This window comes from Natrix helvetica, assembly GCF_964273705.1.
Source record: "Natrix helvetica genome assembly, chromosome: 3".
Lineage (NCBI taxonomy): Eukaryota > Metazoa > Chordata > Lepidosauria > Squamata > Natricidae > Natrix > Natrix helvetica.
Window position 1 is genome coordinate 119,205,390 of NC_138549.1, and position 27,516 is coordinate 119,232,905.

The 27,516-nt window shown below is 43.8% G+C and overlaps 2 protein-coding genes across 8 annotated transcripts in view; one reads left to right on the forward strand and one right to left on the reverse strand.

The window, feature by feature from the left end:
- Nucleotides 1–1,252: 1,252 nt before the first annotated feature.
- Nucleotides 1,253–10,520, forward strand: HYI (hydroxypyruvate isomerase (putative)). The gene is made up of 8 exons (XM_081946804.1): nt 1,253–1,506; nt 2,241–2,352; nt 6,793–6,907; nt 7,917–7,995; nt 8,392–8,441; nt 9,768–9,837; nt 9,956–10,090; nt 10,247–10,520. The coding sequence occupies exons 1-8, from the start codon at nt 1,308–1,310 to the stop codon at nt 10,303–10,305; spliced, it is 819 nt and encodes a 272-aa protein (XP_081802930.1). The 5' UTR covers nt 1,253–1,307; the 3' UTR covers nt 10,306–10,520.
- A 576-nt stretch (nt 10,521–11,096) lies between these two features.
- Nucleotides 11,097–27,516, reverse strand: part of SZT2 (SZT2 subunit of KICSTOR complex) — a 93,742-nt gene continuing 77,322 nt past the window's right edge. For 5 of the 7 annotated variants that reach the window (XM_081946796.1, XM_081946800.1, XM_081946799.1 and 2 more), the window contains 8 exons: nt 20,477–20,521; nt 18,237–18,450; nt 16,755–16,938; nt 14,756–14,878; nt 13,688–14,177; nt 12,528–12,644; nt 12,124–12,192; nt 11,097–11,676 (listed from right to left, as the gene is read on the reverse strand). In XM_081946796.1, the coding sequence (XP_081802922.1) occupies nt 11,533–11,676; nt 12,124–12,192; nt 12,528–12,644; nt 13,688–14,177; nt 14,756–14,878; nt 16,755–16,938; nt 18,237–18,450; nt 20,477–20,521 (1,386 nt within the window). In that variant the 3' untranslated portion in view covers nt 11,097–11,532. The remainder of the gene's footprint in view (nt 11,677–12,123; nt 12,193–12,527; nt 12,645–13,687; nt 14,178–14,755; nt 14,879–16,754; nt 16,939–18,236; nt 18,451–20,476; nt 20,522–27,516) is intronic. The other 2 variants (XM_081946801.1, XM_081946798.1) reach the window with 1 other exon arrangement.

Below are 27,516 nucleotides of genomic sequence, written 5' to 3' on the forward strand. Positions count from 1 at the left end.
CACCGCATATGATCCTCGCCGATACGCTCTTGCCCGCCACCCCTTCGAAACGCGCAAGGACGGGACAAAACGGCACGGATCCTTTTATTAAAACCCCCTGTGTTGCAAAGGCATTTTAATAAAAAGATTGTGATGACGTCAGTGCCTCACCATCCATAAACCTCATCGCACGTCACTGGAGCACAATTAACAAGTGGAACAGCTTTGCCTTCAGAAATCATGAGCACCCCATTGCTGGAGGTTTTTAAATAGAGATTGGACAGTCACTTGTCCGAGATTGCATAGGTTCTCCTGCTTGAACAGGGGGCTAGACTAGAAGACCTCCAAGGTACCTTCCAGCTCTATCCTATTCAAGTAACACAGTCTGACAGAATGATTGTGCATTATCTATCACCAACAAGGCTAAACAGCATCCAGGCAGATTGCCTTGGTCACTGGCAAAGGAAGTCTAATAGCACTTTTTAAGCATCTAAAATGAGGCCACATGGAAGCTCCTTATCTATTTCCCCCCGGAATGCAGCACATGGAAAAATGGATTTAAGATGGTATGAGGTGGCAGATACCAATTGAATCCAGAATTTTCCCCCACCCCTCCTATTATAAAGTGTCTGACAAAAGCAGCTAATTATTCCGAGAACTGATCCGCGTGTTCAAGTAGACAGCCACAAACAGCCATAGACTGTACTCGGGATGCTTCCATTCGAATGCCTGAAATGGGCAGGGTTCAATAGCCTATAACTGACCTCAGCCAACCGTGGGAGTCTAGCTTTTTGCCTGGATTGGTACAATACCCCCTATTTAGAGCTGACTTGGCCAGGCTTCACTCAATCAACGGTGAATTCCCTGAGGTTGCACAACCCGCGGGAACGCAACTGAAGTGCCAGAACACGCTGAAGTCGGTTGTCGTTCAGTTTCCCTTGCGTGAAAGGCGCTCCATGGTGAGATGGGGCTTCTCTTCGCTGATTGGTTTAGCAACGCAGAGTGAAAATTACTTACTAAATAACGAGGGGTTTCCCCCAGCCCCCCACCCCCCGTCCTTCCAGGGAAGGGAAAATGCCTTGTCGCTACGGTTTGCAGCTCAGGAAGAAGCGCTTGGGCTCAATGACCCGTGGTGCGTGGCCTCCCATCGCGCCGAGGAGCAACCGAGCAACCCGCCTCGAGATTCCCGCATAGATACACACCCTCGCCCGATCCCCCACCCAGCTGCGGCTGCTCCTTCCCGGAACAGCGAAAACTCCTCCTCCGCCGCCTCCTCCTCCCGGGCGCAGTGTGCGCTGGGCCGCAGACGCCGCTTCACCCCCTGTGCCATGGCCCCGCTGCGCTTTGCTGCCAACCTGGCCTGGCTCTTCCAGGAGGAGCCGACGCTAGGTCAGCGCATGGAGGCGGCTTCGCGGGCCGGATTCCGAGCAGTTGAGCTGGCCTTCCCTTACGCCTCCGGCGCCCCAGAGCTGCGCGCGGCTACAGAACGGCACGGGCTGGAGGTGGTCCTGCTGAATACTCCGCCGGGTAGCCGATTGCCTTTGTTAATTGCTTTTGGGAGACTTTCGCCTTCTCTTTGCCCGCCTCCCCCGATCTCCCCTTTCTCTTCCCCTGACTTGGGTAGCGGCGGCTGAAATCGCAATAGACCGGTGCCACCCGTGTTGATTGGGCGAAAATCGAAGGTCTTTTTTTTTTACCAGTAACAGAATTGGAAAAGACCTTGGAGGTCATCTAGTCCAACCCCCTGCTCGCGCAGGAGACCTATACTAGGGATTCGAACCACCGACCTTTATGATCGACACTGAGCCACCTAGCCAGGTTGCTGCTGCTGCTTCTCCTCCTCTTTCTTCATTGCTTTATATTTCATACAACCAAAATAATTTATTGTTCCTTCTTTGTGAAGCCACCCAGCTATTAAAGGCACCGGGTAGTTAAATTAAAAAAAAAAGGGGGGGGGGGAGGAGAATCACTATCACATTTGTTACTTGCTTCATTGACTGGGAAACAACATCTGCCGGTTCTATTGTAAGGATCAATACCATTTATACTCCAAGCTTTTTGAAGGGTCTGGAATTTGTACTTTAGCTGATCACCTGTCTTTTAAAATTCTCCTCCTACCACTCTCTTCAAAATAGTGGGAGATGAGAGGAAAAGCTGACAAATTTGCCCTGTCAAAGAACTGTTTTCTCAGTAGTGGGTTGGCCAAGCAAGGATCCCTTGCCAATGATGTGGGGATCAATTTGTGCTGTCCTTTTTTCCAGGGAACCAAGAGAAAGGTGATATGGGTTTAGGAGCACTGCCTGGACGCCAGCCTGAATTCCGGGAAGCTGTGGCTTTGGCTGTGAAGTATGCCAAAGAACTGAAATGTCCAAGGTAATAATGAAGATAAACCTTGAACCAATGATAGATGTGTCCCTTTACCAGCTGGATACCCTCCAGATATACTATAACAATAGCAATAACACTTAGACTTACATACCACTGCACAGTGCTTTACAGCCCTCTCTAAGCAGTTTACAAAGTCAGCATACTTTCCCCAACAATCTGAGTCCTCATTCTATCCACCTCAGAAGGATGGAAACCTTGAGCCTGGTGAAATTTGAACTGCCAAATTGCAGGCAGTCAGCAGAAGTAGCCTGCAGTACTGCACTCTAACCACTGCGCCACCACTGGCTCATAATACTGGCAACTTGAATACTCTCACCATATTTTGTCAGGGAGCATGATGAATAAGTCTGGTCTCCAGAACTTCTAGAGGATGTCCAGTTGGGGAAGTCTGGATACATTACTTTATATGTAACCATCACTTAACAACCATTCATTTAGCGACTGTTCAAAATTATGACAGTGCTGAAAAAAGTGACTTATGATAGATGGTTGCACTTTGGATGGTCCCAGCACTCAACAACTCCATGTTCGCCATTTGTAAGCTTCCAGCCAGCTTCCAATAAGCAAAATCAATAGGGAAGCTGGCAGAAGGTTGCAAATTGTAGTGACGTGACAGTGTACTTTAACAACCCCAACTGGGACTGCTGGAAAGTCCTGACATAAAGCTGCTGTGGTCACGTGATGTTTTGTTTAGTGAGCACATAGCTTAGCAACGGGGTTGCCTGTCTCAATTAGGGTTGCTAAGTGAGGACTGTCTATATATAATGCAGAATCCCTACAGGTCTACCCTTTCTCCCTCTTTGAATCGGTGTTGATTGCTGGCAACTGGACCAGTCACTGTGATTTTCTTGACAAGATTTCAGAAGTGGTTTCCCATTCCCTGTTTCTTCCCAGGGCTGAGAGTGACTGACCCAAGGTCACCCAGCTGACTTGCTGCCCAATGTGGGACTAGCCTCCTGATTCCTAGCCTGACCACCACAGCAAACTGTCTCTTACATCTCTCCCCTAGTGTGTTAATATATTTTTCTATGCAGGAAACAATCAATCGTACATTTCCTTTTGGCTTGCTGCTCTGTTATTGAAGAGGGAATTTTTATAAATCTCCTCACTGTGGCACATTAGAAGGGAATGATACAGGCAGGTATCCAGATCCAAGCAAAAGTGTATCCTTTTTAACTGGGAAGGAATCAGAGAATAAATAGATGTGTCTGTTACTTACGGAATCTGGCAGCAGCCTTGATGGATGTTGTAAGAGACAGATTTACTTGCTTTTATCTTGCTTCTTGGAAGTGGGCGAAGGGGGAATCCGGAGCTTTCCATGTCCCATAATGGAAGGGGAAGAAGAGACCTTGGAGATCATCTAGTGTGGAAGCCTCTACCTAAAACAGGAATCCACTAATACAGGGGTGTCCAAACTTGGGAACTTTAAGACTTGTGGACTTCAACTCCCAGAATTCCATGGGGAATTCTGGGAGTTGAAGTCCACAAGTCTTAAAGTTCCCAAGTTTGGACACCCCTGCACTAATAAATAAACATCCAGCCTTTGCTCATGCATTTCCAGTGAAGGGAAGTTCATGTCCTTGCAGCAATCTGTTCCATTGTTGAATAGTTTTTGATGTAGACTTTTTTTCCCCTTTATGTCTCACCCCAAACTCCTTCGTAGTGGTTTAAACCTTTTTTAAAAAATTCTGTCTTCTAGAACAACTCTGAACAATGTTACCCTGTCTTCTATCTGACAGCCCTTCAGATGCTCAAGAGACAGTTATGGTATTTCTCTGCAGTGTTCTCCTAGCTAAACATTCCCAATTATTCTATCCATTCCTCATACATTTACAGGCATTTTATTATATTGGGAAGCTTTTCACCAGGCATGTTCCAGTTTGTCAATGTTCTTATTAAATGCGGTTGCCCAGAACTGAATATAATATTCTGTTTGACCAGTTAAAAATTAGCAGGAAATATTACTTTTTATAGTGAACATAGGACTGTATTTTTTTTTTCAACTGCATCACACTGTTGGCTCATTTTCAGCTTATAATCCATTAAGATATTCAGATTCTTTTCACATGTACCAATTTACATGCAGCAAAAATATTCCCAAGGTACATTGCTACCAATCTCAATAGCACCATTTTCAGAAGGCTGCAGTAGGGAAATTACCTGATTAAAGTAATTGGCTATGTTTCCACAACACACTGAACTACAATTGCATTTTAGATGGGCATGCTGTGCCAAGCTAGCACAGGTAGTTTTCTGAATATCATATAAACTCAAATAATGGGATTGAGTGAACCACTGTTGACTCTACAACAGTTGCACTGAGCCAACTCCCTAACCAAAGCATCTTTTTCAGATTGGTTGTGAAGCCTGAGAAAGACGGGCTGTTTTGATGTTTAACAGAGAAGTACGGTACTCGTGTACGGTCCAATGCAATTCTTCTGAAGCATTTGGAAAGACAATCTTTTAAGTCCATCACAGGGATGACCTAAACTAGGCAGTTCGGTTTAGGTTGACAATATTCAGGCTTTAAGGTGGATAAATTATAGCAGCTGCAATGATCCAGAGGAACCAAGGTATCCTGAGTTTCAAAATTGATAGAAGGAAACCTGGATAACAACATATAACCATGTCAGTAGTGATTAGTGGTACTTGGAGGCTGTTCGTTTCCAGAGCAGAAACACTTATGCCATCTTCTGTAGTGCCAGAAATCAGTAACAGATTCAATGAACAAAACTTTCAACTCTTGCTCTAGTCTATGATTGATTGGACATAGAGGAAGGAAAGGAGGAAAATTGTGGAAACATTGGCCACTTCTTTGCTTTGCCTAGAGATGGCTGCCATCTAATTCTAGCAGTCTTCAAAAGTTTTCTTTCAAATATGAAGGAATGTGGAGCATGGACATGGAGGAGAATAGCAAATCATTGAAAGATGACTCGGTCCCAAGAAAGAGGAAAATGTGAGAAAGAAACTAAAAAATAAATGTAGGCATTTATTTAAACAGCTTACATCTGTCACAGCTGTTACTCTGGGTATCAGGATTAAAACACAAACCTCAATCTACAATGTCCAGGGTTAAAATAATAACTTCAAAAAAGCATATCAGCAGCATCAATGCCCACCTAACTCCTCCCTCAAACACCTGGGGAAAATAACCTTGATTTTGCTTGTCATATGACGGAGGAAAGAGAAGCATTGGTAGGCTTTGAAATTTCTGGGTTCTATTCTACAGTAGAAGGACACGGTGGCTCAGTGGCTAAGACACTGAGCTTGTCGATCAGAAAGGTCAGCAGTTTGGCAGTTCGAGATGAGCACTGCCCCCTAGAGTCAGGAACTACTACCACATATGTGCGAAGGGAACCTTTACCTTTTTATCCTACAGTAATATAGAATCTCTATCCTGCCTGTTTCTTGACGTTGCCCATCGTGAAGGGATGACAGCAGGATTATTGGTAGCGTTTATTAAAAGCAAAGGCCTACTCTTTTTATTAAATGTATTTTCTGCCATTTCCTCCTCCATGTTTTCCTCACGTTGTGAGATAGGTTGGCCCAAGTAGGCTTCCACAGCTCAGCCTCCCCTGTATCACGCTGGTGGCTTGTCTGTTGTCTGTTTTGTATTAATAGAAAAGCTGGAAATATGTACTCATATGACTTATAAGTAGAAATCCCATTTGGGGAAAAGGGATATATGGCATCTGTCATTGGTAATGACAGATTCCCAAGTTTAGTGCTTTTCACACTGTATTTCTTTTGTCTTTGCCGGTTGAGCAGAAAAAAAAAGTAGTGAAGCACATACAGCTTCATCCTTTTATATTATTTTAATTGATTGGGAAAAATGAATACCAGTCATTAGAAAGTAAAGCATCTGATCAGCATTGCCACGTATGATTACACAAGCGTTATCTTAAATAACATTGTTGATTAGTACCTATTCTTTATCTGTAAAGCAAGGAATAAAAATGGTGAGGGAGAAAATCAGTCTTTCTTACCCAATTGTATATGTCCCACTGGCTTGTTAAATGGCACAAAGGTACATTAATCTTCCTATAGTGAATGAGCTTGTATGTACAGTTCATGGTGTCTTGTGCAGCAATGTAAGTGAAGCTAGGCAATCTTACGTTAGATAAACTAACTGCATCTTGTGTAGTTCTGAATTACATGATTCAAGAAGGAGTGGATTCACTCACAGAAAGTCCGCATGCAGTGATATATGCTAACCGTTTAATGCACTTCATGGATCATTGCCTCTTAGGGCATAATTAAACGGGGGATAAAAGAGCTTTTACCATAGTCACATTGTAGCAGGAGCCGAGATATCCTGATCCAAGTACAAAAAGGCACAACTTCCCTCATTCCTACCCCTGCTAGCTTGTATAAGAAACAGTTGAGTGAGCTTTCTTCTGCACTGATGCAGCTCTATGCTTTTAGGATCCATCTTATGGCTGGCCGGTTTCCTACAGGTGCTAAAAGGGATGCTGCGTCAACTGAGATGGAAGCCACCTTTATTGAAAACCTCAAATACGCTGCTGACATCCTGGAACAAGTATGGACTGGGTGGAAATGGGAGAAATACCAGATTGCCATGCTTCTTCCAGAAAGGGAAAGGATTCCATTTAATATTGATTTTTTTGGGGGGGGAGGGGGGGAGAGTATTACTCTCCAGATGTTGTTGAACTGCAACTCTTCCCCCTTCAAGAGCCAAACTGGCTACTGGGGATTGGTAGTTAAACTCTCCTGGACTCCAATTTCCAAGAATTCCATAGAATCAAAAGAATAGCAAGACTGCTCAGAAAAGCCATACTCCAATTACAGGTAGACCTCCTCTTATTGCCTTGTGCAATGTTTAAAGTTATAGTAGTGCTGCAAAAAAAACCTTTGCAACCAAGGCACACATTTACAACTTTTGCAGTCTCTCTCTCTGTCACGTGTTTGCCATTACAGTAGAGCAGTAGACAGTACTAGAAACTGTCCTGTGTCTCATCCGTTCCCCCCACCCCCTTGTGGAGGGGGGGGGGGACATTGCCTAAACAAGTGATCTGTTTAAGCAATTTCTCCTTTGTCTGAACCATTTTTCCTTCCTCTCTTCCTGCTAAGTAGTTTGCATAGTAAGCTATTCCCCACTGCGTGCCTTACTCTCTTGTAATCCTTTCTTCTCCAATGAATGTAAATGCAAATGTGATTTCCCTTTGGCCAATTATCTCAGCATTGGGGTAAGCATTCCAAAAGGTGAAGGAATGGGGGAGGGGGGGGACATAAGTACAATTATAAGCAGTCTCAGTCTTGTGATTTTTCCTCTTAATAGCTGTGGCACCTAGCAACCGAGTTGCCAGTCTCAATTGTGGTTGCTAAATGAGGACCACTTGTGATTCTGAAGTTTATGTTACTAACTCCGGGATGACAGGCAGCAAGGGGAAATAGTTGTACACAACGGATGGGGAACTATCTGTGAGATTAGGCAGAACTGAAACACAAGGGCGGAAGGCTAAAAGCAGACTTTCCACGATACGCTATTCTTAAACTTCCAAATGATCTTTCTATGTCTATCCCTGCAGGAAAATCTGATTGGATTACTGGAGCCTATTAATAACCGGATTAGTGATCCCAATTATTTTCTGACCACACCACAGCAAGGTAAGATGTGTGAAACTTTCCTTTCCTAGCCACAGAACTGCCTAGAGGGAGTGGAAGTCTTTCCCCCAACAGTTCTCGATTGCACTGAGAAGCTAGAGATTAAAACCTTCCCAGCTACCATCCCACTTGGCTAATTCCCGGTGACTCCTTTAGGACAGGGCAGAAGGTAGACATGCTGTAATGAAAAATGTTGTGGTTACTTGGTCCTTGGTGGCAACAGCCAATAAAAGCAGAATGAGGGTCTCATTAGGACGTTTGGATTGTTGGCTGCCTCAACTGTCTGTGGAGTTACACGTGGCCAATCAGTTCCTCTTTTGTGTTTTAGAGTTGGCTGTAGTAGTGCTGAGATATGTAGAGGATAAAATTGGTTGACCAACTAAATCTGTATTCTTTCAGCTGCTGCCATTTTGGAAAAGGTGGGAAGACCCAGTTTGAAGCTAGAGCTGGTGAGTACCATTAGGTATGTCTTTCAAGGGAATGTTGGGCTCTTTTATTGGCTAGGGGACTCGGAATAGCCTGCTCACTGGTTAGTGCTGCCCAGGAATTTCAGAGTCACCTGGGAAGCCAGCAGAGGGCACATGTTGCTCCCATAACTCCTGCTTTTTCTTCCTCCTGCAGCCCACCCACCAGCATGCAGCCTCCATTGTTTTCCTCCCCAGGCCTTCCCCCCTCCACTCACGTGCAGCCTGTGCTGGCCCTCCCAGGGCCTGATTCACATGGAGCCTATGCCAGCCTTTCAGGACCCATTCCCCCCCCCCAACTCCTTACCTGGGCTTTCCTCTTCTTGCTTAATAATTCACACCTCTTGGCATTATGATGGCAGTGGGGATTGCCATTGCTAAATGATGCATGTGGTCATCTGACATTGCATCTTATGACCATGACAGCCAGAGGAATCCCAGCTGCAATTGCCATTATAATGAGAGGATTACCTGGATTTAAAATTAAAAGCAACTTAAAGATGGGGTTCGTAGGTGCCACTGTAGATTGGCAGGGTCTACAGGTAGTCCTTGATTTCATAAGTTCATAAGTTATGGCATCGGAAAATATGATTTATGATTGTTTTTCACACTTAACGCATTTGCAGCCTCCCCATGATCATGTGATCAAAATTTAGATGCTTGGCAACTGGTTATATATGACCGTTGCGGTGTCCCAAGGTCATGTGATCACCTTTTGCGACCTTGCGACAAGCAAAGTCAATGGGGAAGGTTCATTTAATAACTGGGTTGCTAACTTATCAACTGCAGTGATTCACTTAACAAGTGCAGCAAGAAAGGTCATAAAATGGGGCAAAACTCACTTATTAAATGTCTCACAACAGAAATTTGTTGGGCTCCATTGTAGTCGTAAGTCGAGGACTACCTGTATGATGTAGTCTGCAAAAATTAAACCGCTGGTTTCTAACACCATACGAGAACAGTCTTAAATCAGGGGTGGTCAAATTGGCGGCCCAAGAGCTGGATGGGTCATGCACAGGCTATGCCCACTCCAGCTGTGCAAAGGGGAAAACGTGATACGGCATGTGACAACACGACACAGTGAGTTTGACACCTGTGGCCTTAATAGATCAGGGCAAAGCCCATTTTAGCAATGTTGTTTTTCATGCTGTGATCTCTTCCATTCACAGTCAGAGATAATATACTTCTCCTATTGTTCCCCTATTTGAGACTTTCTTCTCCCCCGCCCCCGCCCCAATTCAGAGGTAATACTGAATTTGAAGAAGGAGACAAATTATGCCTTGAGCTGAAGATCTACTTTTTGCTCTACAGGATATTTTCCATTGCCAGATCATGAATGGTAATCTGACACAGAATTTAAAGACATATTTTCCCATTATTGGTAAGATAGAGTGATATGCTCTGTTGTGTGTTTGTTTGTTTTTTTAAATTAAGGGGACAAGGCAAGAATCTGGTAGAGCAAATAAGAAATATCTGATATGTACTGTCTTCTTCTGTAGGACATATCCAAATTGCCCAAGTACCAGAACGACATGAGCCCGATAGCCCTGGAGAATTGAACTTCCGTTACTTATTCCAGTTACTGGAGTCAATGAATTATAGTGGTTATATAGGCTGCGAATATAAACCAAAAGGCAAGTTTTATTTTGTGTGAACGGGAAGAATCTTGTTATATGAAATTGATTATTGCATGTTGGAAGCTTTGGCCAGCTCTGCAACCTCAAAAGACTGGAGGTTAGCTGTCAAAATATTATTTTTGCTTAATGTAAGTCTTTATGGTTCCTCTGCAGGTAACACACTGGATGGATTAAACTGGCTGTTCTCCTACTGGGAAGATCATTGTGTGTGAAAAGTTGGAAAAAATTGAAATAAAGACCATTATAGATGGAGTAACCAACAGCAACAATTGCTGTATTCCCCTCCAGAGGAAACAACCACTCTTTTGCTACTTCCTGAGCTATCAAAAGCATCCCATTATTTTACATTAATAGGATGATATTTCTTAGTAAAGTAAGATGCTCAGTATTTTTGTTTTTACCTGGATTAAAGCTGAAAATCATGCCACTCGGTGTTCCGTGATAAAATGCTGGGAGCTTTCTTAATGACATATTCTACTTTGATCTTTTTTTTAAAGATGCAAAGCATTTGCACCCCAACATTCTGAATACAATACCAAAAAACTGGCCAAAGGAGTGCAAAATTATGATGAGCACCCCCAAAGATGCTGGCATCCCTTTTTCTTCCTGCTAACTATTAATGGGAAACAGTTTGGTCCAAAGGAAAGAAAGTCACGTCACTCCAGATGTAGCTCAACAGTGCCACTTGGTGGGTCTAGAAAAAGAAATCTTTGATTTTTAAAAATGTGCCTTTTCCTTGCATCATGTCCTGTTTCTACTCAGAAAAAACAGCTGGATCCACAATGTAACATTAAAATCTGATAAGTGTTTGACAGAACTTATGGGAATCCAGGCCAGCTGTCTTAGAAGAATACATCAGCATATCCTATAACAACAGGATAAGAATCTGGCAGTGCTTCCACCCACCTTGACAGAATGCTGTTTGGGCAAGTAAACAGAAATCTACCCTGCTTCTCCTTAAAGATCAATGCAACAGCCTGTTAGGCAATCTGTAACAAAGTCCTTAGTAAGCCATTTAATTTATTTAATAAATAAATTCATGTAATCCATTTATTTAATTTACTGTACATTCACTTCATATAAAACATTCCCACCATTGTGCAAGAACCCTTCCCAAATGCTTTAATAGTGTCACTCTAGCCAATTGGCCAGGTCGAACTCCAGTAGCGTTTTGGCCTTTCATCTCAAAGAGCCCCCAGAAACATGGGCCATCCTTCAGATGCCTCCTAGAGCAATTTCTCTGGATAAGCATACCCCGCCCCCTTAAGTGGGCCAGCCATGTTGCTTTCTCTTCATTATTCCCCTTCTTGGCCCGGTCAGATTCAGTGTTCCGACTTCTTATCCAGCAAGGTACAGCCTCAGATTGCAGTCATGTCAGGGCACCTCCATTCTAGACTTCTTGTAGATGCCTATGGAGCAGTCAGAAGGTCCACCTGATTCTAGAGCAGCCCTGTCCAGAGGTTGAAGCAAGCTGTGTTGATAACGGATTCCAGGTGGTGGTATGTGGACACAAGTTGCGGCAGAGGACTTTCACTGTCCTGGGGTTGAACTGGGAACAGCTCTCGAAAGACCACTGTCAGGCTCTGGAAGGCAAAACCAACAAGATCTACATCGTGTATTGTTACACATATTTCCTGAATTGTAAGTCACCCAAAGTCATTGACTGAGATGGGTGGCTATAGAAATTGGATGGATGGATGGACAAATTGTTGCCAAGAGTACTTCTGGACGACTAGTGCCCAAAATATCCAAATATTATACATTTGTTTTTCAGTCCTTATTAGGGCTGGAGAACAGATTCAGATGTGACTCCATGATTATGGTCAAGATAGGCCACAGAGAAAATTGGAGCTGTCTAAAAGCAGTCAGTCGTTCCAATCCAGAAGAAGAAACCCAAAACTCTTGGATTAGGGTCTGCAATTCTGAGTACAAGAAATCTCTGTGGTTAAAACATTCAAGCTGATGGAGTTACTCTAACACTCTATTGCCTCCCCCTTAACCTTCAGGTGTACAGAGGATAAAGCTCTTACTGTTTTTCCTGAATGCGAATCAAGGAATACAAGCACAAAACAGTCCGTGAATTTCTGATTCAGAACAACCTGTAGAGAAAATGCAACAGTGCTGCCTTACAGCCACGACATACAAAGAGGTTCTAGTCAATGGAAGGACAGGGGAACAGAGAATAAGGTTAAGGCATTAGAGAATATCTAGAAAACCTAAACATCAATTTATGTAGATACTGTATGTACATATACAAACTGGCCTAAAACCGCATTGTGTACTGTGCTAGAAAAGCAACAAATACAAATTTCATTCTAATAGTGAAAATACTACCAGTTCATAAGGGTGGATAATCGGGAATTATTTTTGACTGAACTTTAGCAAGCTAATTAGGAAGGTCCAGCAGGGCACAATTCAGCTGGAAATATCTTACCAGGTACTGGGTACCAGCATCAGCATTCTGGAAATGGCGACAACTCTGTGGGAAACGACTGAGTAGGACTTTGATAAGACTCTGGTACCAGGAGACAGTCATAGTGAGGAAGCAGCTCTGCCAGGGAGAGGAAAAACAGGTAAAGTGAGGGCAGATACTTTGCAGCATGCAGAGAATGCAAAACAGGCAGACAGAGTATGATTTCTGGAATTCTTTCCAGCATCTTTCCTACCAGTGGCCACGGAAAGTGTGTTTCCCATGTAAGGAAATAATGTGTGGAGAGGTGTCAGGATGAGTGCATACGTATTGCTATTTTTGTATTTAGGATGGGCTATATACATTCACTCTGGCTCATTGAAGAAGAGAGGGGGAACCTAGCATGGCCCAAGCCACTGCCCAACTCCTTCCCACACTTTTCTGAAGTATTCTCTCTGTAGCTACAAGATGTACCTAACTCATTTTTGAACTTGGAACTTTTGCTACATGCTTTCTTCTAACATTTAACATTTGGTCCTAGTTTGCTCAGCTTCTTGATGACTATCTTGCTTATAGCCAGAGTTCTGATTCCTTGCTTTCCAAAGTTTCACTGGGTTGGAAAAGGGGTCTTTCTCGTTATAGAATTATTAGTATTTTCTTCCCTTCTGAATTTTCTGTAAGGTGAAGTATTGTATGAATACGGAATTTGGGAGCCCAATACGACACCACATTTAAAGCTTTCCCACAGCCCTAGATTGACTTTGGCAGATAGAGTCCTGCAAAGTTAAAACCATGCATTCAGAAATATTCCCAGAATCATAACTAAAAATTTAAGTTGTGTATAAAAAAATATATTGGACAAAAGCCACCCCAAACAGTAAAATTCTTATCCTGTTTGTTCTATCTACTTGTTGGAAGCATCATTAGCCTATCTGTGGACCTGGCCATCCAAAACTGCATCGCCCCAATCTACCTTTTGCCTAACTCAGATCTTCTTAAGCCTATGGGTAAATGTATCCATCCCAAATCCACTGGTGCTCTCTGTTTGTAATGGAGACAGGCCATCAACATTTCTTACTTTCATAGCCTGGTTCTGCCTGCTGCTCTTATTGTGAGGCCCAACACAAATGCATACACAGTAGCACCATTAAACTGAGTACCCTTGACTGAGTTCAGCCACTTACCAACTGTGGATCAATGTCAGCAATGGACTTCTTATGCACAGCATCCAACAGCTCCTCCAGCTCACTTAGAGACAGCTTGCCCAGCTTAAGCTTGTCCGAAGCCAAAGGCTCCAGCAAGAAGAGCCTCTTCCAGAGGTTGTCCCGGCGACAGTGGCCCTTGGCACATTGTACCATGGTGCTGAGCTGTTTCTGGGCAGCGGCAACCTCAGAGGCAAGTAATGGAAATAGTGGGGAGGTGTAAAAGAGTCCTGGGCCCACCTTGACCTGGGGACCACCTGCATAGAACTCGCCATGATCGTCTATCTCCTCCCAAGGATCTGGAAGTTCCTTCCGCTGCCGGCTACCCTCTGCTGTCTCCCATGCCGAGCGTCCCAGGACAGGTTCTAGTGCCTCTCGCTGTAGGCGTGGGAGTTTTTTGAAGCGCCGCATGTCTGCTGTTAGTCGAGGGAAGAGCTCCCGTTGGCTTGTCATGATTACATAATATTGCAACCTGGAAAAGGGTAAACAATTGTCATGCCTTTTGCAGATGGCCCCGTTTACCAACAGCCTTATGCAGAACATCCAATAGCAACATTTGAAGAAAGGTGTCTTCCCAGCTCTGACTTGTCCATAATCTGTCCAACCCAATAATCTTATGTCAACCCAACAAGGTAGGACAGACTAAGAAACCAAATGCTACATACAGTATGTCAGGACTACTTTCATTGCAGTTAGAGATACCATCAGAGTGAATGTGTTTTTTCTCTCCCTAATTTTACCTTTGTGTAAACTAGGGAAAGGCCTGTCTGAGATATTAGTTTCTTGGCTTAGATGCAACCCTGCTTTTCTGACCATTGCTTTAGTAGCGGTTCTTTCTTTGGTCCTTCAAGGCCATTCACTGCACCCTCTGTACCTTATGGCCTTCGCCTGGATAGTCCTGGGCCATCGATCCACTAATGTACTACAGCTAAACTACCGTATATCTCTGCTTACCTTTTGTCTAACATTGTAAGCACCCTCAGTCTTCTAAACTGGAAGCCTAAAAAGTTGTCCAACTTGTTAGTCTTCCCGGCCCGCCTTCACTCTTACCGTAACATGTGCCGGTCTGCCTCGCTCTGGTCTTCAAAGGGCACAGCACTGTGGCACACAAGCAGGGACACATCAAAATCATCATGATGACGCAGTCCCTCTGAATCTTTGTAGGAACCAGAACTGTAAACAGAGGGAAGTGTGGGAATTCTTTCAGTAGTGGAAAAAAAGTAGCTGCAGTTCTTTCCTCCACAATGTTTACTATTAATGGATAGGCTACTATTGCAATAGGCTGCTCAATATAACTAAAAGCAGAAAGACAAGAAATTAACCCTCAACTTGAGTGTTGGTATGCCTTTAACTCAACTCTAGAACTATGGGTTTTTCCTATAGATATAGGAAATATTTGGGGTTTGTAACATTATTTGTGCATTGTTCAGCTTGAATTAAAAGAGATTCACTAGGAACAGTTCAGTAAGAATGGAGTTACAGAGGAAAAGACTAATTGGAAAATTTTAAGTGAATCTAATGCAAAGGATAAATGAGGAGTAGGGGCCTCTGTTCTGTTGTTACACCTTGAAATCATCCAACTAGCAGGATAAACTTTGTATTTATGTTCTCATGCAGTTGTATCTCTTATTGTGCACACATTAAACTCAGTGATAACATCCTCAAGTGCCAGAAGAGACGTGAGCCTACTAATATGCTTTGTAAAAGATGACTGGCTTCCCTTCTTGACTCAATCCTGAATAATCAAAATTCTTAATCACACGTCATTATCATTAATACAAACATTAGCATTTCAAAAGGGTGCAAATCTTTTATAGACTTGTTAGAAGCAGGATGGCATGAGCTACTGCAAAGCAAAGCCAGGGAATTATGTGTTAAGGCTTAGGCAGCAAAGGAATACAACCATAAAGACTCAGCACTTCGGTTACACAGGTGCTTGACTCACCTATTAGAAATCAAAGCAATTGACAACTTGGAAAAGACTGCCTGGTGCTTTGAAGCGAAAGCTTAAAATGCAGACAGCAAGAACTGGGCTTTACCCTGTGCCACAACTGGAGGGGGAGGCAGAAGGCCTTGTTCTATTATAAAGAAAGTGGACGAGACGTGTTTTGAACAGAATAAAGCACCCTGAGAGTATTAGACTCCAGCAGAAGCAATAAAGAAGTCAACCAAAAGACAGAAGTAGGAAGAATGTGAGGGTGGAAAGCAGTAGTTGCAAGCAATCTGAAAATCATGCTGCTCTCGTGGGATTTTCAAAAGGTTCAGAGATTATTAGTTTAGGAAAGGAAGCAAATGTTTTTTCTTTCTCTCTTCAGCTACTTGCAATAGTAAACAGAGAATGACAAGTTAAACTTTTATTATTTTATACTCACTGAGGACATATCAAATGTAAAATGTAAGGACCAGGATTAAAGCAACCTTCTAAATAAATTATGTTTGGGTTTTTGCTTTGTTTTTTTTACAAAAACAAGGGTTCTCCCAAACCTCCAGAAATTGATAAGGGTTTTTGAAGTGTCATAAAGTTGCCATTACTCACCAGTAGTTTATAAAAGTAACTATATTAATTTTTCATTTAAAAATAAATGAAATCAAATTCCACTTTTGTTTTAGCCCCCCCTAACTACTTTTGTAAATGTGATTCTAGCATACCACTTAGAAATCAAGTTTATCTTTTTTTTTGGCCGCAAAAAAATGTGTATTTCTGAATTTATTTACACACACACACACACACACACACACAGCCAGCCAGCCAGTTTTACTTTGAGTAAATAATGCTTCAAAATTATGATACATTCATATTATCTCAAATATGTATTTTTTACATAGTCAATTAATTCCAAGAAAACCCAGAAATCTACACTGTAAGTTACAGGCATAGCCTTGCCGTTATTGTAGTCGTACTAGGTGCCTGATAAATGTAAAGATAAATTTCCTTTTATATGATTGCACTGGAAAATTCACTGCCCAAACATTGCAGGTTGAATTCTGGTAGCAAATAAGTGATAGCAACTTTTACAAAATCCTTAGGAAGTGCATTAGACTCACACACCTATTCCAAATGGAGACCAGAGCATATTCATTTTGCTCAGAGCTAGGAGTCCCTTTTTTGCTCTCATTGCTAGTTCCTGGCCGGGCCATGCGCAGGGGTTTCATATGGTAGGTGCTGGCATGATCAGTTATATAATTATAGAGCTGATGGGCTGTGATGGTGTTGGTAGGCAATGCTAGTGTACCTGTGGAAAAAGAGAAGAGATATGGTGGGTTGATTATCAGCATGAAATAAAACTAAAATTAAATATTCCTCCACATCAGGATGGGGAGGAATCTGTGAGAATGAAAGGCTTCTTTAAATAATTCTAACCTTCAGAACGAAGATATTTTGTTTTATAAATGCAGCATTACAGGCTAATTTGTACCCTATGACTATCGTTAAGTGTTGTACCTTATGATTCTTGACGAATGTATCTTGTCTTTTTATGTACACTGAGAGTATATGCACCAAAGACAAATTCCTTGTGTGTCCAATCACACTTGGCCAATAAAAAATTCTATTCTATCTATTCTATTCTATCCTATCTAATTCTGCCAACTGCCGGCAGTTTGGGTCTCACGGGCTCAAGGTTGACCCAGTCTTCCATCCTTCTGAGGTCAGTAAAATGAGGACCCAGATTGTTGGGGGCAATATGCTGACTCTGTAAACCGCTTAGGGAGGGCTGCAAAGCACTATGAAGCGGTATATAAGTCTAAGTGCTATTGCTATGTCATCATCATTTACACACCTGCTTTTTTGTATTCTTTAATTAGATGTGACAACAATGCAGTTGCTCCTATTGCTTGTTTCTTAGCTATCTTTTGTAGGGATTTGTAAGAGAGTGCGCCTCCCAGATTTCTTGTACCACCTGAATTTTATATAAACTCTATTGTTTTATTTAAAAAAATGATTTGATGGAAAACTAGCAGGATGCAAAGGAATCACTAGTCTTCAACATAATTCTGAAGTGTAAACCCATTAGGTTGTCTTATAAGTAAAATTGTTGGATGGCTAGATTGTTTAGAACTGTTCTACTTGCCATGGAAAAGCCAACATGGAAGCTGCTGGAAATATTCTGCAGGATTAAAAGTACACTGAGCAACCTCAATGTACTTTTTGTGACTAAAGAGCCTTGGTCTTTTAATACAAATGAGAGATGCTACTACAAGATATAAGGGCAATTATACATTTTTATATATTGGTGTAGCCCTGTTCATATAATATATTGATTTATGCAAAATTACTTTAGAAAATAATTACCTGGAAATGAGACACAAAATAAACGTGGATTGTTTCTTATCCATTTGTAAACTGTCTTTAGACAATTGGCTAAAAAGACAGTGCATCACAAAACATAAATGGCAATAAAAATATTGATAGCGCCCTTGTAATACTCCACCCATTTCCCCTGAGATGTAAACCTGCAGAGTGACACAGAACTATTCAGATGGGCCTGTCCCTTCTGAAAGGTCTCCCCAAACACTCTGCTGGAATCCTCACCCTGAAAAATGTGGTTGCGTCCAAACTTGGGGATGTCAGGATGTTGGGTGATGAAGTCTTCCAGGAAGCTTGTGAGGTGATAACCTTGCCGTAATGCCATGTGAGATCCAAGTAGATACTGATGCACAATACGCAGGTGGAAATCATAACTGAATGAATGCACGTGCATAAGATCACGTACTTTGTCGCACTCCTCTGTGAAGAGCATAGAAAGCTGAGGAGAAAGCAATCGGAAGTGAGAGCCTAGCAAAAACCACATGTCATCAGATGGTTGGGTGCAATGGATCCAAACAGTACTGAGAAAGGGATAATGATGGAAGATACCCGAGTGAATACCCATTTCATTACCAAGCTAAGCAACATATAATCATTATAGAAATATGTTTTGAACAGAAAGTAGTTTGATCAGTAGTCCTAGTATATTGAATTCTGGGGCTGAAATGCTAGGTAAGATTGTGTGCTTTTGCTCATCTACCAACAGAAACTTCTGGGATTCAAACTGTTCAATCTTTATCCAACCAGTAATCTAGTTTGGTTCATAAATTGCCCATTTTGGAATTTGTACAGACAAATTATGCTTGGGAAAAATATCTACAATGTAGATAGTAGAAATTCTCAAGAATCATAAAGGATACATTCTGAAGGAAAAGTTGAATTGTACAGAATAAGTCTGTTCTAATCTCTGCTTCAGGAGAATTAGGCAGGATTTTTTACTTATTAGACCTGGAAGAATTCTGGTACAGGTCATATTCCATATCATGAGAATGCATCAAACAAGTATAAAAACTGAAGGGCCTCTGATATATGCTGCTGCATAAGAAAGAAGGACTGTGGTTTTAAAGTTACTACCAAGTAATATACCAGAAGGAACATTTTAACTAATCACAGCAGTGGTTGAAGTCACAGAAGGTTTAAACTGTCAAAGATAACAAGCGTATGAGGACTTAATCGTATCTCAAATGTGCATATAACAAAATTTATATGAGGGTGAGAGGAAAAGCATGTTGGGAGTTGCTGGCTTGATTTAATTCATCAGGAAAATATTAATAATAGTAGGTGCCACTGTTAGGAAAACAGAAATGATCTAGGGATCTGCCTTTTGTCAAGATGAACGAATTGTGAATAGAGAAGGTTGTGAACAGATTCAGCTAATGAGTACAGCTTCCCCAAATGCAAATGGGCATTTGCATTTCACAAAATGCAAGTGATGTCATCATTACATCTTTTAAAATTACCCTTCACTACTTAAAACTTTCCAACTTAAAACAATTATTGTGTAGTTTATTTTAATAAAGAGGACCAACCTCTGAATTTTTGACTGGAAGGATAATTTTGAAATTGGGCAGGTAGAAGGCAGCATCTCCTAAATGCTCAGAAAATTTAAGTAATTTTTCACATACTTTTCCGTTCTTTTTTATGGTTCCCAATCCCAACTCCTACAATTAATGTTCGATGAGTGCCATTCCTCTTCCTCCTCTATCCCAAATTTACTACCGAAACTAAGAAAAAAAACCCATTGCAACATGGATCTGGTAAAAATATTTACTAGATTATACAGTTTTATATTTATTTGGTTTCCTCAATATCCCAGAAATAGGTTACATTTAGTTTCAAATTAAAAAATGTCAGTTTCTGACTGGCAATTAATGAGCAGATTCAAAGATGGAAACCTTTACTTGGGAACAGGAAAGTCTGTCTAGATCAGTGGTTCCCAACCCTTTTTTTTTGGCCTAAGCATCTTTAAAATCCTGATCCACCCCCCCCCCACCCCCTGTAACATATAATTCTTACTTTACTCAAAAAGTGAAGTCTACTCACATGGAGGAATCCTGAAAGGCCATTAACTTGGTTTTAAAAAGGTTCAAATTGTCCCCATTAAAAATCAAATTGCCCCCCTGTGGGGCGTGAGCTCCACATTGAGAACCACTGGTCTAGATATTATTGGGCCAATTCCTCAGTCATTAGCTATGGTGGTTGAGACTCGTGAAATTGGCATCCAACAAAAACTGGAGAATCCAAGGTCCACCCATCAATAAAAAGGATCTTGCAAAAATATTTTTTCACATTTTGATGCAGCGGACACTCAATATCAACATTCAATATTTCCTGGATTTGAAGGAAGGAATGTCACTCAGTCGGATCTATATTCTGTGCTCACACTATTCTGGCAGACCAACTTCCCCAGTGCAGTAAGAGACCTTGTATAACCAGGTGTAGACATGACCAAACAAAGAACCAACCCGAAGGAGGAATCGCATCCTGTAAAACTCAGTCCACATCTGCACCTAATGAGATAATGATAACGAGAGAGTAACTCTGCGGATTGCTGGTACAGAATTTTTTTTCCCAGCAAAAACCACAGCATAATAGAGGAACCAAGATCAACTGAGATGCACTCCATTCTGGAAATCAAAGCTAAGGACTACTGAACAGATTGTCAGCATAACGTAATAGGAGAAAATAACCCCTGCATTTATAAAAAAAAAAATAGAGAAACTCTGCAGCAACAAATCAAGTTTGCAGCATGCTTAATGGTGGAGATGTCAATATCATAGAATCCCAGGCCTGACAGAATGTAGGGAACAGGAATTTTAAAAATAGTGAGATGTAAGCTCTGCTGTGTTTTTTCATTGTGGAGGGAGTATTCCTGGGAGGGAAGAGCAAAGAGTGCCAAGAGTATATATCCCAGCTGGGTCAAAGTCTGCAAATCATAACAGTTAGCTAGCTAAAGCAACTAATATACAACAGCAGCAATATAGGAAACTGCTGGAGGTATAGATTTTATTCATTTTAGTGAAAATGGCAAAGGCATAATTTCATACTGCGAGGGAGATGGCAAACCATTTTGCATTTTATCATAAAACCATGTGGATGCATAAACTAAGCGGATTAATGATATAGTGCTGTTTGACAGATCTCTCAGGTTGGATGGTGCTTAACAGATGATCAACAATTAGGCAATTACAAAACTGAAAAACAATTACTAATGTTTATGATGTGGCTATCCTGAAGCCTTCCAGATGCCTATCTGCTCATATTGCCACGCAGGAAATCTAAAGCGGAAAAGAAAATTACAGTAGGAACATGGAAGATAAGAAGCAAGAGCAGTGAAAAATAAAATGAATTGATTACACATTAATATCTTAGACATCAGTGAATAGAAATGGATTGGAATTTTGACTCTTTCAAGCGATCGTACTGTTTGCTACTCAATACACAAAAACAAGGAAAGAGTAGCACGGATTTCATTTTTCAGGATGGTTATAGCAACAGGAGTTAATAGACACAATGCCATCAATGATCAAATAATATCAGTGAGACTTTGCAGACAACTCTTTTACATAACAATTATCCACGTTTATGCCCTAACCACTGATACAGAAGAAAAGGGTTTTATGGTCAAGTTCAGTAAAAATCAACAAAACATGAAAGCAAGATATGCTGCTTTTGGTTGCAAGGAGGAGGAAAATGTATAACCTAGGGAATAGAAATGAAGCAGGATGACGACTTATTGGTAAACAAAACAATGCCTATATACATCATTAGCATACGATTTGTACAGAAATCAATTCACTATATCAGTGTTTCTCAAACTTGGCGACTTTAAGTCCTGTGGACTTCAACTCCCAGAATCCCTCAGCCAGCATAGCTGGCTGGGGAATTCTGGGAGTTGAAGTCCACAGGACTTAAAGTCGCCAAGTTTGAGAAACACTGCACTATATTATCATACAAATAGGTGGAAGACCTCAGTAACAACAGTCGAGGTATGGCTAAGAATTGAAATGGCTCATGTACAAGTTGAAGTGGAAGAAGTAACCCGCCAGTTTCCACAATATGAACTTGAGCAACTGCCGACCCGTTTTCACTGAGAACACTGGGAATCACGCTCAAGTCCTTTGAACCTCATTGGCAGGCAACCAGAAGAACTGTGGAATTAAACCAAGTAATTTGTTTAGGATGAATGTGAAAAGAGACTGCCAAAAACCAAGGAACAGAAGAAAGCAAACTAGATGTCAAAACAAATGGTGACATCGCCAAGAGAAGACAGACTGAAGCCAAGAAAGAGAATGATCTCAAGAAGGAACTTCAAGAATTTCAGAGATCTGTCAGAAGATAAAAGAAGCAATGCAATGACATTGATAAAGACACTGAAAAATGGAAACGGACGTGGAGCAAAGATAGTCCTCCTAAAGATTTCCAAAATTAGGAGGAGGTTCTAACCTTGGACTTGTCTACTAAAGGATGCCAACAGACAGATAACAATTATTCAAAAAGGATCAAAGAAATTATTTTTCCACACTTCCTCCGCTGTACAGTAGGGATGTCTACAGCTAAGTTACCTTAGAATATATTCCTGTTTTATAAGAATCTCTACTACTAGAAGATGAACTCAGATCAACATTCCAGTCATAGCTAAGTCAGAAAACTAGGGATTGATGGAAAATCTACAGAAATGTGACAAGCAACAGAAAAAAGAATCAGTAAATGTTTGAACAGGACCATGTCAACAAATCTAGAGAATGACACACTGACCACCAAGTAAAAGAAGTCAATATACACAATAGCAAAGAAAAAAGGCAGAAAGACTGTTGTACTTACCTGAACGCTCGTTCTCGGTCCGCTGTGTGAGAATCCAAAGGAATGGGTTAATATCTGTCTGCTTGGCTAGAGACTGAATTGAATAAACGTGGCCATGCCTCCCCTTTTCACTCGGCTCCTCAGTTTTTCAATGGAAGACATGGCTATTTTGAGAGATGAAAGCACATGAGATGCCCTCCTAGCCTCGAAACCCCCTGCCCTTACTACCCTGGACCAAGGAGCAAAAAGGGCGGGGTTGGATTCTCACGCAGCGTACCGAGAACAACCGTTCAGGTAAGTACAATGGTCTTTCTCCAGTGCGCTGCTTAGAGAATCCAAAGGAATGGGATATGCCTGAGCGTACTGACCTAAGGGCGGGTAGATGACCCGTCCAGGGAGCCAGAGTCCAAGTGAACCACTTGCAGTACCCGATGTCCGAAGGCTGCTTCAGCCGAAGCATTAATGTCCAGTCTGTAATGTTTAATGAAGGACATCAGAGATGACCACGTCGCCGCCCTACAAATCTCCACAGAGGCTTGCGTGGCCCAGGCCGTGGTGGAGGCCACACTGCGTGTCAAGTGGGCTGTGATGTGATGGGGTGTTGGGCTTGCGTGGCCCAGGCCGTGGTGGGGGCCACACTGCGTGTCAAGTGGGCTGTGATGTGATGGGGTGCTGGGCGGCCATGCACTTCATACACCTTGGCGATACAGGCCTTTAGCCACTGTCCAATAGTTGTGAAGGATACCTTCTGCCCCTTGGACCCAGGAAGGAAGGCGACGAAGAGGACTTCCGATTGTTGAAAAGACGCTGTGCGTTTGATGTAGCGTCGGAGAGCCCGTTGCATGTCGAGATGATGCCACTTTTGCTCGCGAGGGTGTGCCGGCCAGGGGCAAAAGTCAGGTAACACCAACTCCTGGGCCCTATGAAACCAGGAGTTGACCTTCGGAAGAAAGGAAGGGTCCAGCCGGAGGACCACTCTGCTAGGATGAAAAATGCAGAAGTCGCTACGGACAGACAGAGCGGCCAATTCTGAGACCCTGTGTGCTGAGGCAGATGAGTGTTGGTTGGAGATGCAAACAAGTCCAACAGCAGCATGCCAAACCTGCGGGTCATCTGCTAGAACAATTGCGGGTGGAGCCTCCACTCCGCCTAGTCCACCATCTCGCGACTCAACCAATCTGCCTGCAGGTTTGACGAGCCAGAGATGTGATCTGCCCTGATGGATAGAAGGTGAGCCTCCGCCCACATGCAGAGGGCCTGCGCCTCTAGCATCAACCCCTTGGAGTGTGTTCCCCCTTGGCAGTTGATGTGTGCTTTGGCGGCCACGTTGTCTGTGAGGATCACGTGCCGCCCTGCCACCAGGTCTCACCACGGCCGAAGTTCCAACCATTTGATGTTGTTCACCAAATCCTGGGGGCTCCAGCGTCCTTGGGCTACTTGTGTGTGGGCGTGAGCGCCCCAATTGTACAAGCTGGCATTGGTCGTGATCGTCACCCGATCCGGTTGCCTGAACAGATAGCCTCTCCGCAAGGCAGAGGAGGTCCACCAATAGAGAGAGCGGATCACTTTTGCACACAATCGCACTGTGATGTCCGGAACGCCCGTGTCTCCTCTGATGTGGAAGGAGAAGCCATTGAAGAGGTTGTTCCCTGAGCTGGGCCCAGGGAACAACCCGTATACAAGAGATTAGCTTCCCGAGCAATGTGTACAGGACGGACAGGTGCACCGACCTCTGGGTCAGCACCTGAGTCACCAAGGAGTGGATACTGCTGCAACGGTCTGGAGACAGAAACACCTGACATTGAACAGGGTCTATTACTGCCCCCAGGTGAATTAGAGGTGTGGCTGGTAACAATTGACTTTTGTCCATATTTACCATGAAGCCATGGAGTTGTAGCGACCGAATCGTCGCACGAAGATCCTGACGGGCACGAAGATCCTGACCTGGAGATGATGCTTGGATCAGGACGTTGTCTAGATAGGCTTGGAGTCTGATGGGACGAGACCTGAGATGGGCCATTACTGCAACCAGCAGTTTTGTGAATGTCCTTGGGGCCAACAAGAGCCCGAATGGCAGGGCCCGGTATTGAAAATGGTGCCCTGTGTAGAAACTTCCAGTGTGAGTGATGAATGGGCACGTGCAGATCTCCCTGGCGAATGCATCCCAAAATGGTTTGTAGGGACTGCATTTTGAAACGCTTGTAAGCCAGGTACACGTTCAACCTCTTGAGATCCAGGATCACTTTCCACCCCCCGCCCTGAGTTTTTGGGCACTAGAAACAGGATGGAGAAGAAACCCCTCCGCTCCTGAGCTGGTGGGACAGGTTCGATGGCACAGATGTCCAGAAGGTGCTGTATCTTGGCATCCATGAGAGCCCTCATGACCGCACACCTCGGAATGGAGCATCTGACAAACCTCCGTGGGGGAGTGGAAAGAAATTCTAGAGTGAGGCCGATCCACATGGTCTGGAGAACCCAAGTGTCCGAGGTTGATTGTTCCCATTGGTCGACGAAGTGAGCGAGATGCCCACCAATGGGAATACCAACCTGGGAGTCAGCGGTACTGACGGTATGGTCAGTAACCGGAACCTCGGCCTCCCCGTCTGGACTGGGACTGTTGCTGTTGCTGGGGCTGCTGCTGTTGCCTGCCCCTGTCCCTGAATCCTGATCTATCCTGGGCTCTATCTGATCCCTGGTAGTAGGGTCTGTGATACTGGGGCCGGGTGGACACTGAGTCCCCCCTGAAAGGGCTGCTGGCATGAATAAGGTTGGGACCTACGGTCCGCCTGCCGTTGTACGAAGGGGAGCACTTTCTTTCAGGCTTCCCGAAAAAGTTTTTTTCTTTTAAAAAGGACAGCCGCAAGGCACCATTTGGAACGCATGCCGCCTGCGAGTGGCGGAGCCAAAGGAGGAGGCGGGATGTGACAGTGGTGGCAAATGCCCTGGATGCGAACTTAGCTGCCGCCAGGGTGGCATCAGCGGAAAACTCTAAAGCCGCCACCAGTTTATGGACATCCTGGTGGAGGTGCATGTCCTCAGGCGCCAGATGGGATTGCAACTGTCGCAGCCACACCAAAGAAGTCCTATTAAAAAAGGACGCCAAGGCAGCCGCCTGGTGCGATTTGCTGAAGGTTTGCTCTGCTTTGCAGTCCTCTGCCTTTAATCCTTCAGACACATCTGAAGGCATAATGGCGGGGGAGGTCAAGGCAGCTACGGGCGGATCCACAGTAGGCATTTGGAGGAGCACCTCCAGGTCTGGCCCAGAGCCAAACAGCCATTTGTCATTATTGCTCGGTGGGGGCACGGCAGCCAGCTGGGACCACTGCCTCTGGATAACATCCAGGAAAAGTTTGGGAGATGGAATAACCCCTTGCTCTAGAACTGGTTCTGTAAATAAGTGCTCAGTAGAATCCAGGCCAGGCGAAGGTTCTACCGGGGTACCCTTCCTGTCCATGTTGGCTGTGGCCCTCGCTTTGAAAAGCAATGATTTGAACAGGGTAGGCCGGAAATGGCCCCCGGGAGTGAGGACATTCGGGGGGACGGACCCTCATCATCCGACAACTTCTGGTCGCCTTGCTCCTCATCACCCAGGAGCAAATCCTTGCTGTGGGTAGAATGGATGGGAGAAGGAAAGTCCCGAGTCAGAACCGAAGCTGACCTAGCAGGTGCCCTAGACTGTCCAGACCTTTTTCTAAGTTCAGAATCGACCCCTTGGGATATGGCAGCTGATATGAGATCCCTGAAATCCCATGGGAGATCCAGGACTTGATTGTCCCCTTCACAGAGCCCCACAGCTGTGGGGATAAATGTGGCCTCGGGTAGTGAGCGCCTGGATTCCTATGTGGAATGCCTGACCTGGGGGGCCTGTACAATGCTGAGGCCTGAGGCACTTGGCGTGGAACCGGCATCTAGGCCCACCTCCTCAGCAGAGAGGCCTTGCAGATGAATGTTGTCCGGGGACCAGTCCCTGGCCATTCTCAAGGGGGATCCTTGGAGGGACAGGGCAGGTAATTCCTCCAGGCTCAAAGGTGGGGGAGGGGTAGGCACCCTAGCAGGCTTTGGAGGCCTTCTTAGTGGAAGCCCTGTGCTTTTTGTGGGCATCCTTATCAGCAGCCACTGATGAGGAAGGGGCCTTTGATCTGCCGACCACGCTCCTTGTTGTGGCCCTTCCCACCCTGCCGGGAGGGGAATCCCTCAAGGGCGAGCTACCAGGGGAAATCGCTGCCCCCGATAGTGGAATAGAGGAACAGTTGGCCATCCCTTCCCTATGCACCCGAAGTGAACGAGGGGAAAACAGGGGAAACTTCCCAAAACCTGTGATCCTAGCAACTCAAGGGTGATACGTAGTCACTGGAGGAGAAGTGCCAAGGGTCAGTTCAATTTGGATCGTTTGCGGTGAAGAAATACAGCCAGATCGCAATCACACTGCTGCTCGTCTCACAAACTAGCTCACAATGAGGCTCAGGGCACTCAAAATGGCCGGCGCTGTTCCGGAGCTCAACTGACACCAAGTCTAACAGCTCCTAATTGCCAGACATCCAGTCTCTGACCCAGCAGCCTCAGCGCCGCCTGCAAAATTCAAAGCGCCATCCAAAATGGTGGGTCTGCACATTTTAGCCAGAGAAAACAGGCAGCAGCGGAAAGATGGTGAACCAAGTCTCCAAGCGCAACAAGAGGGGCTCGAGCTATAGTTAGTTAACTT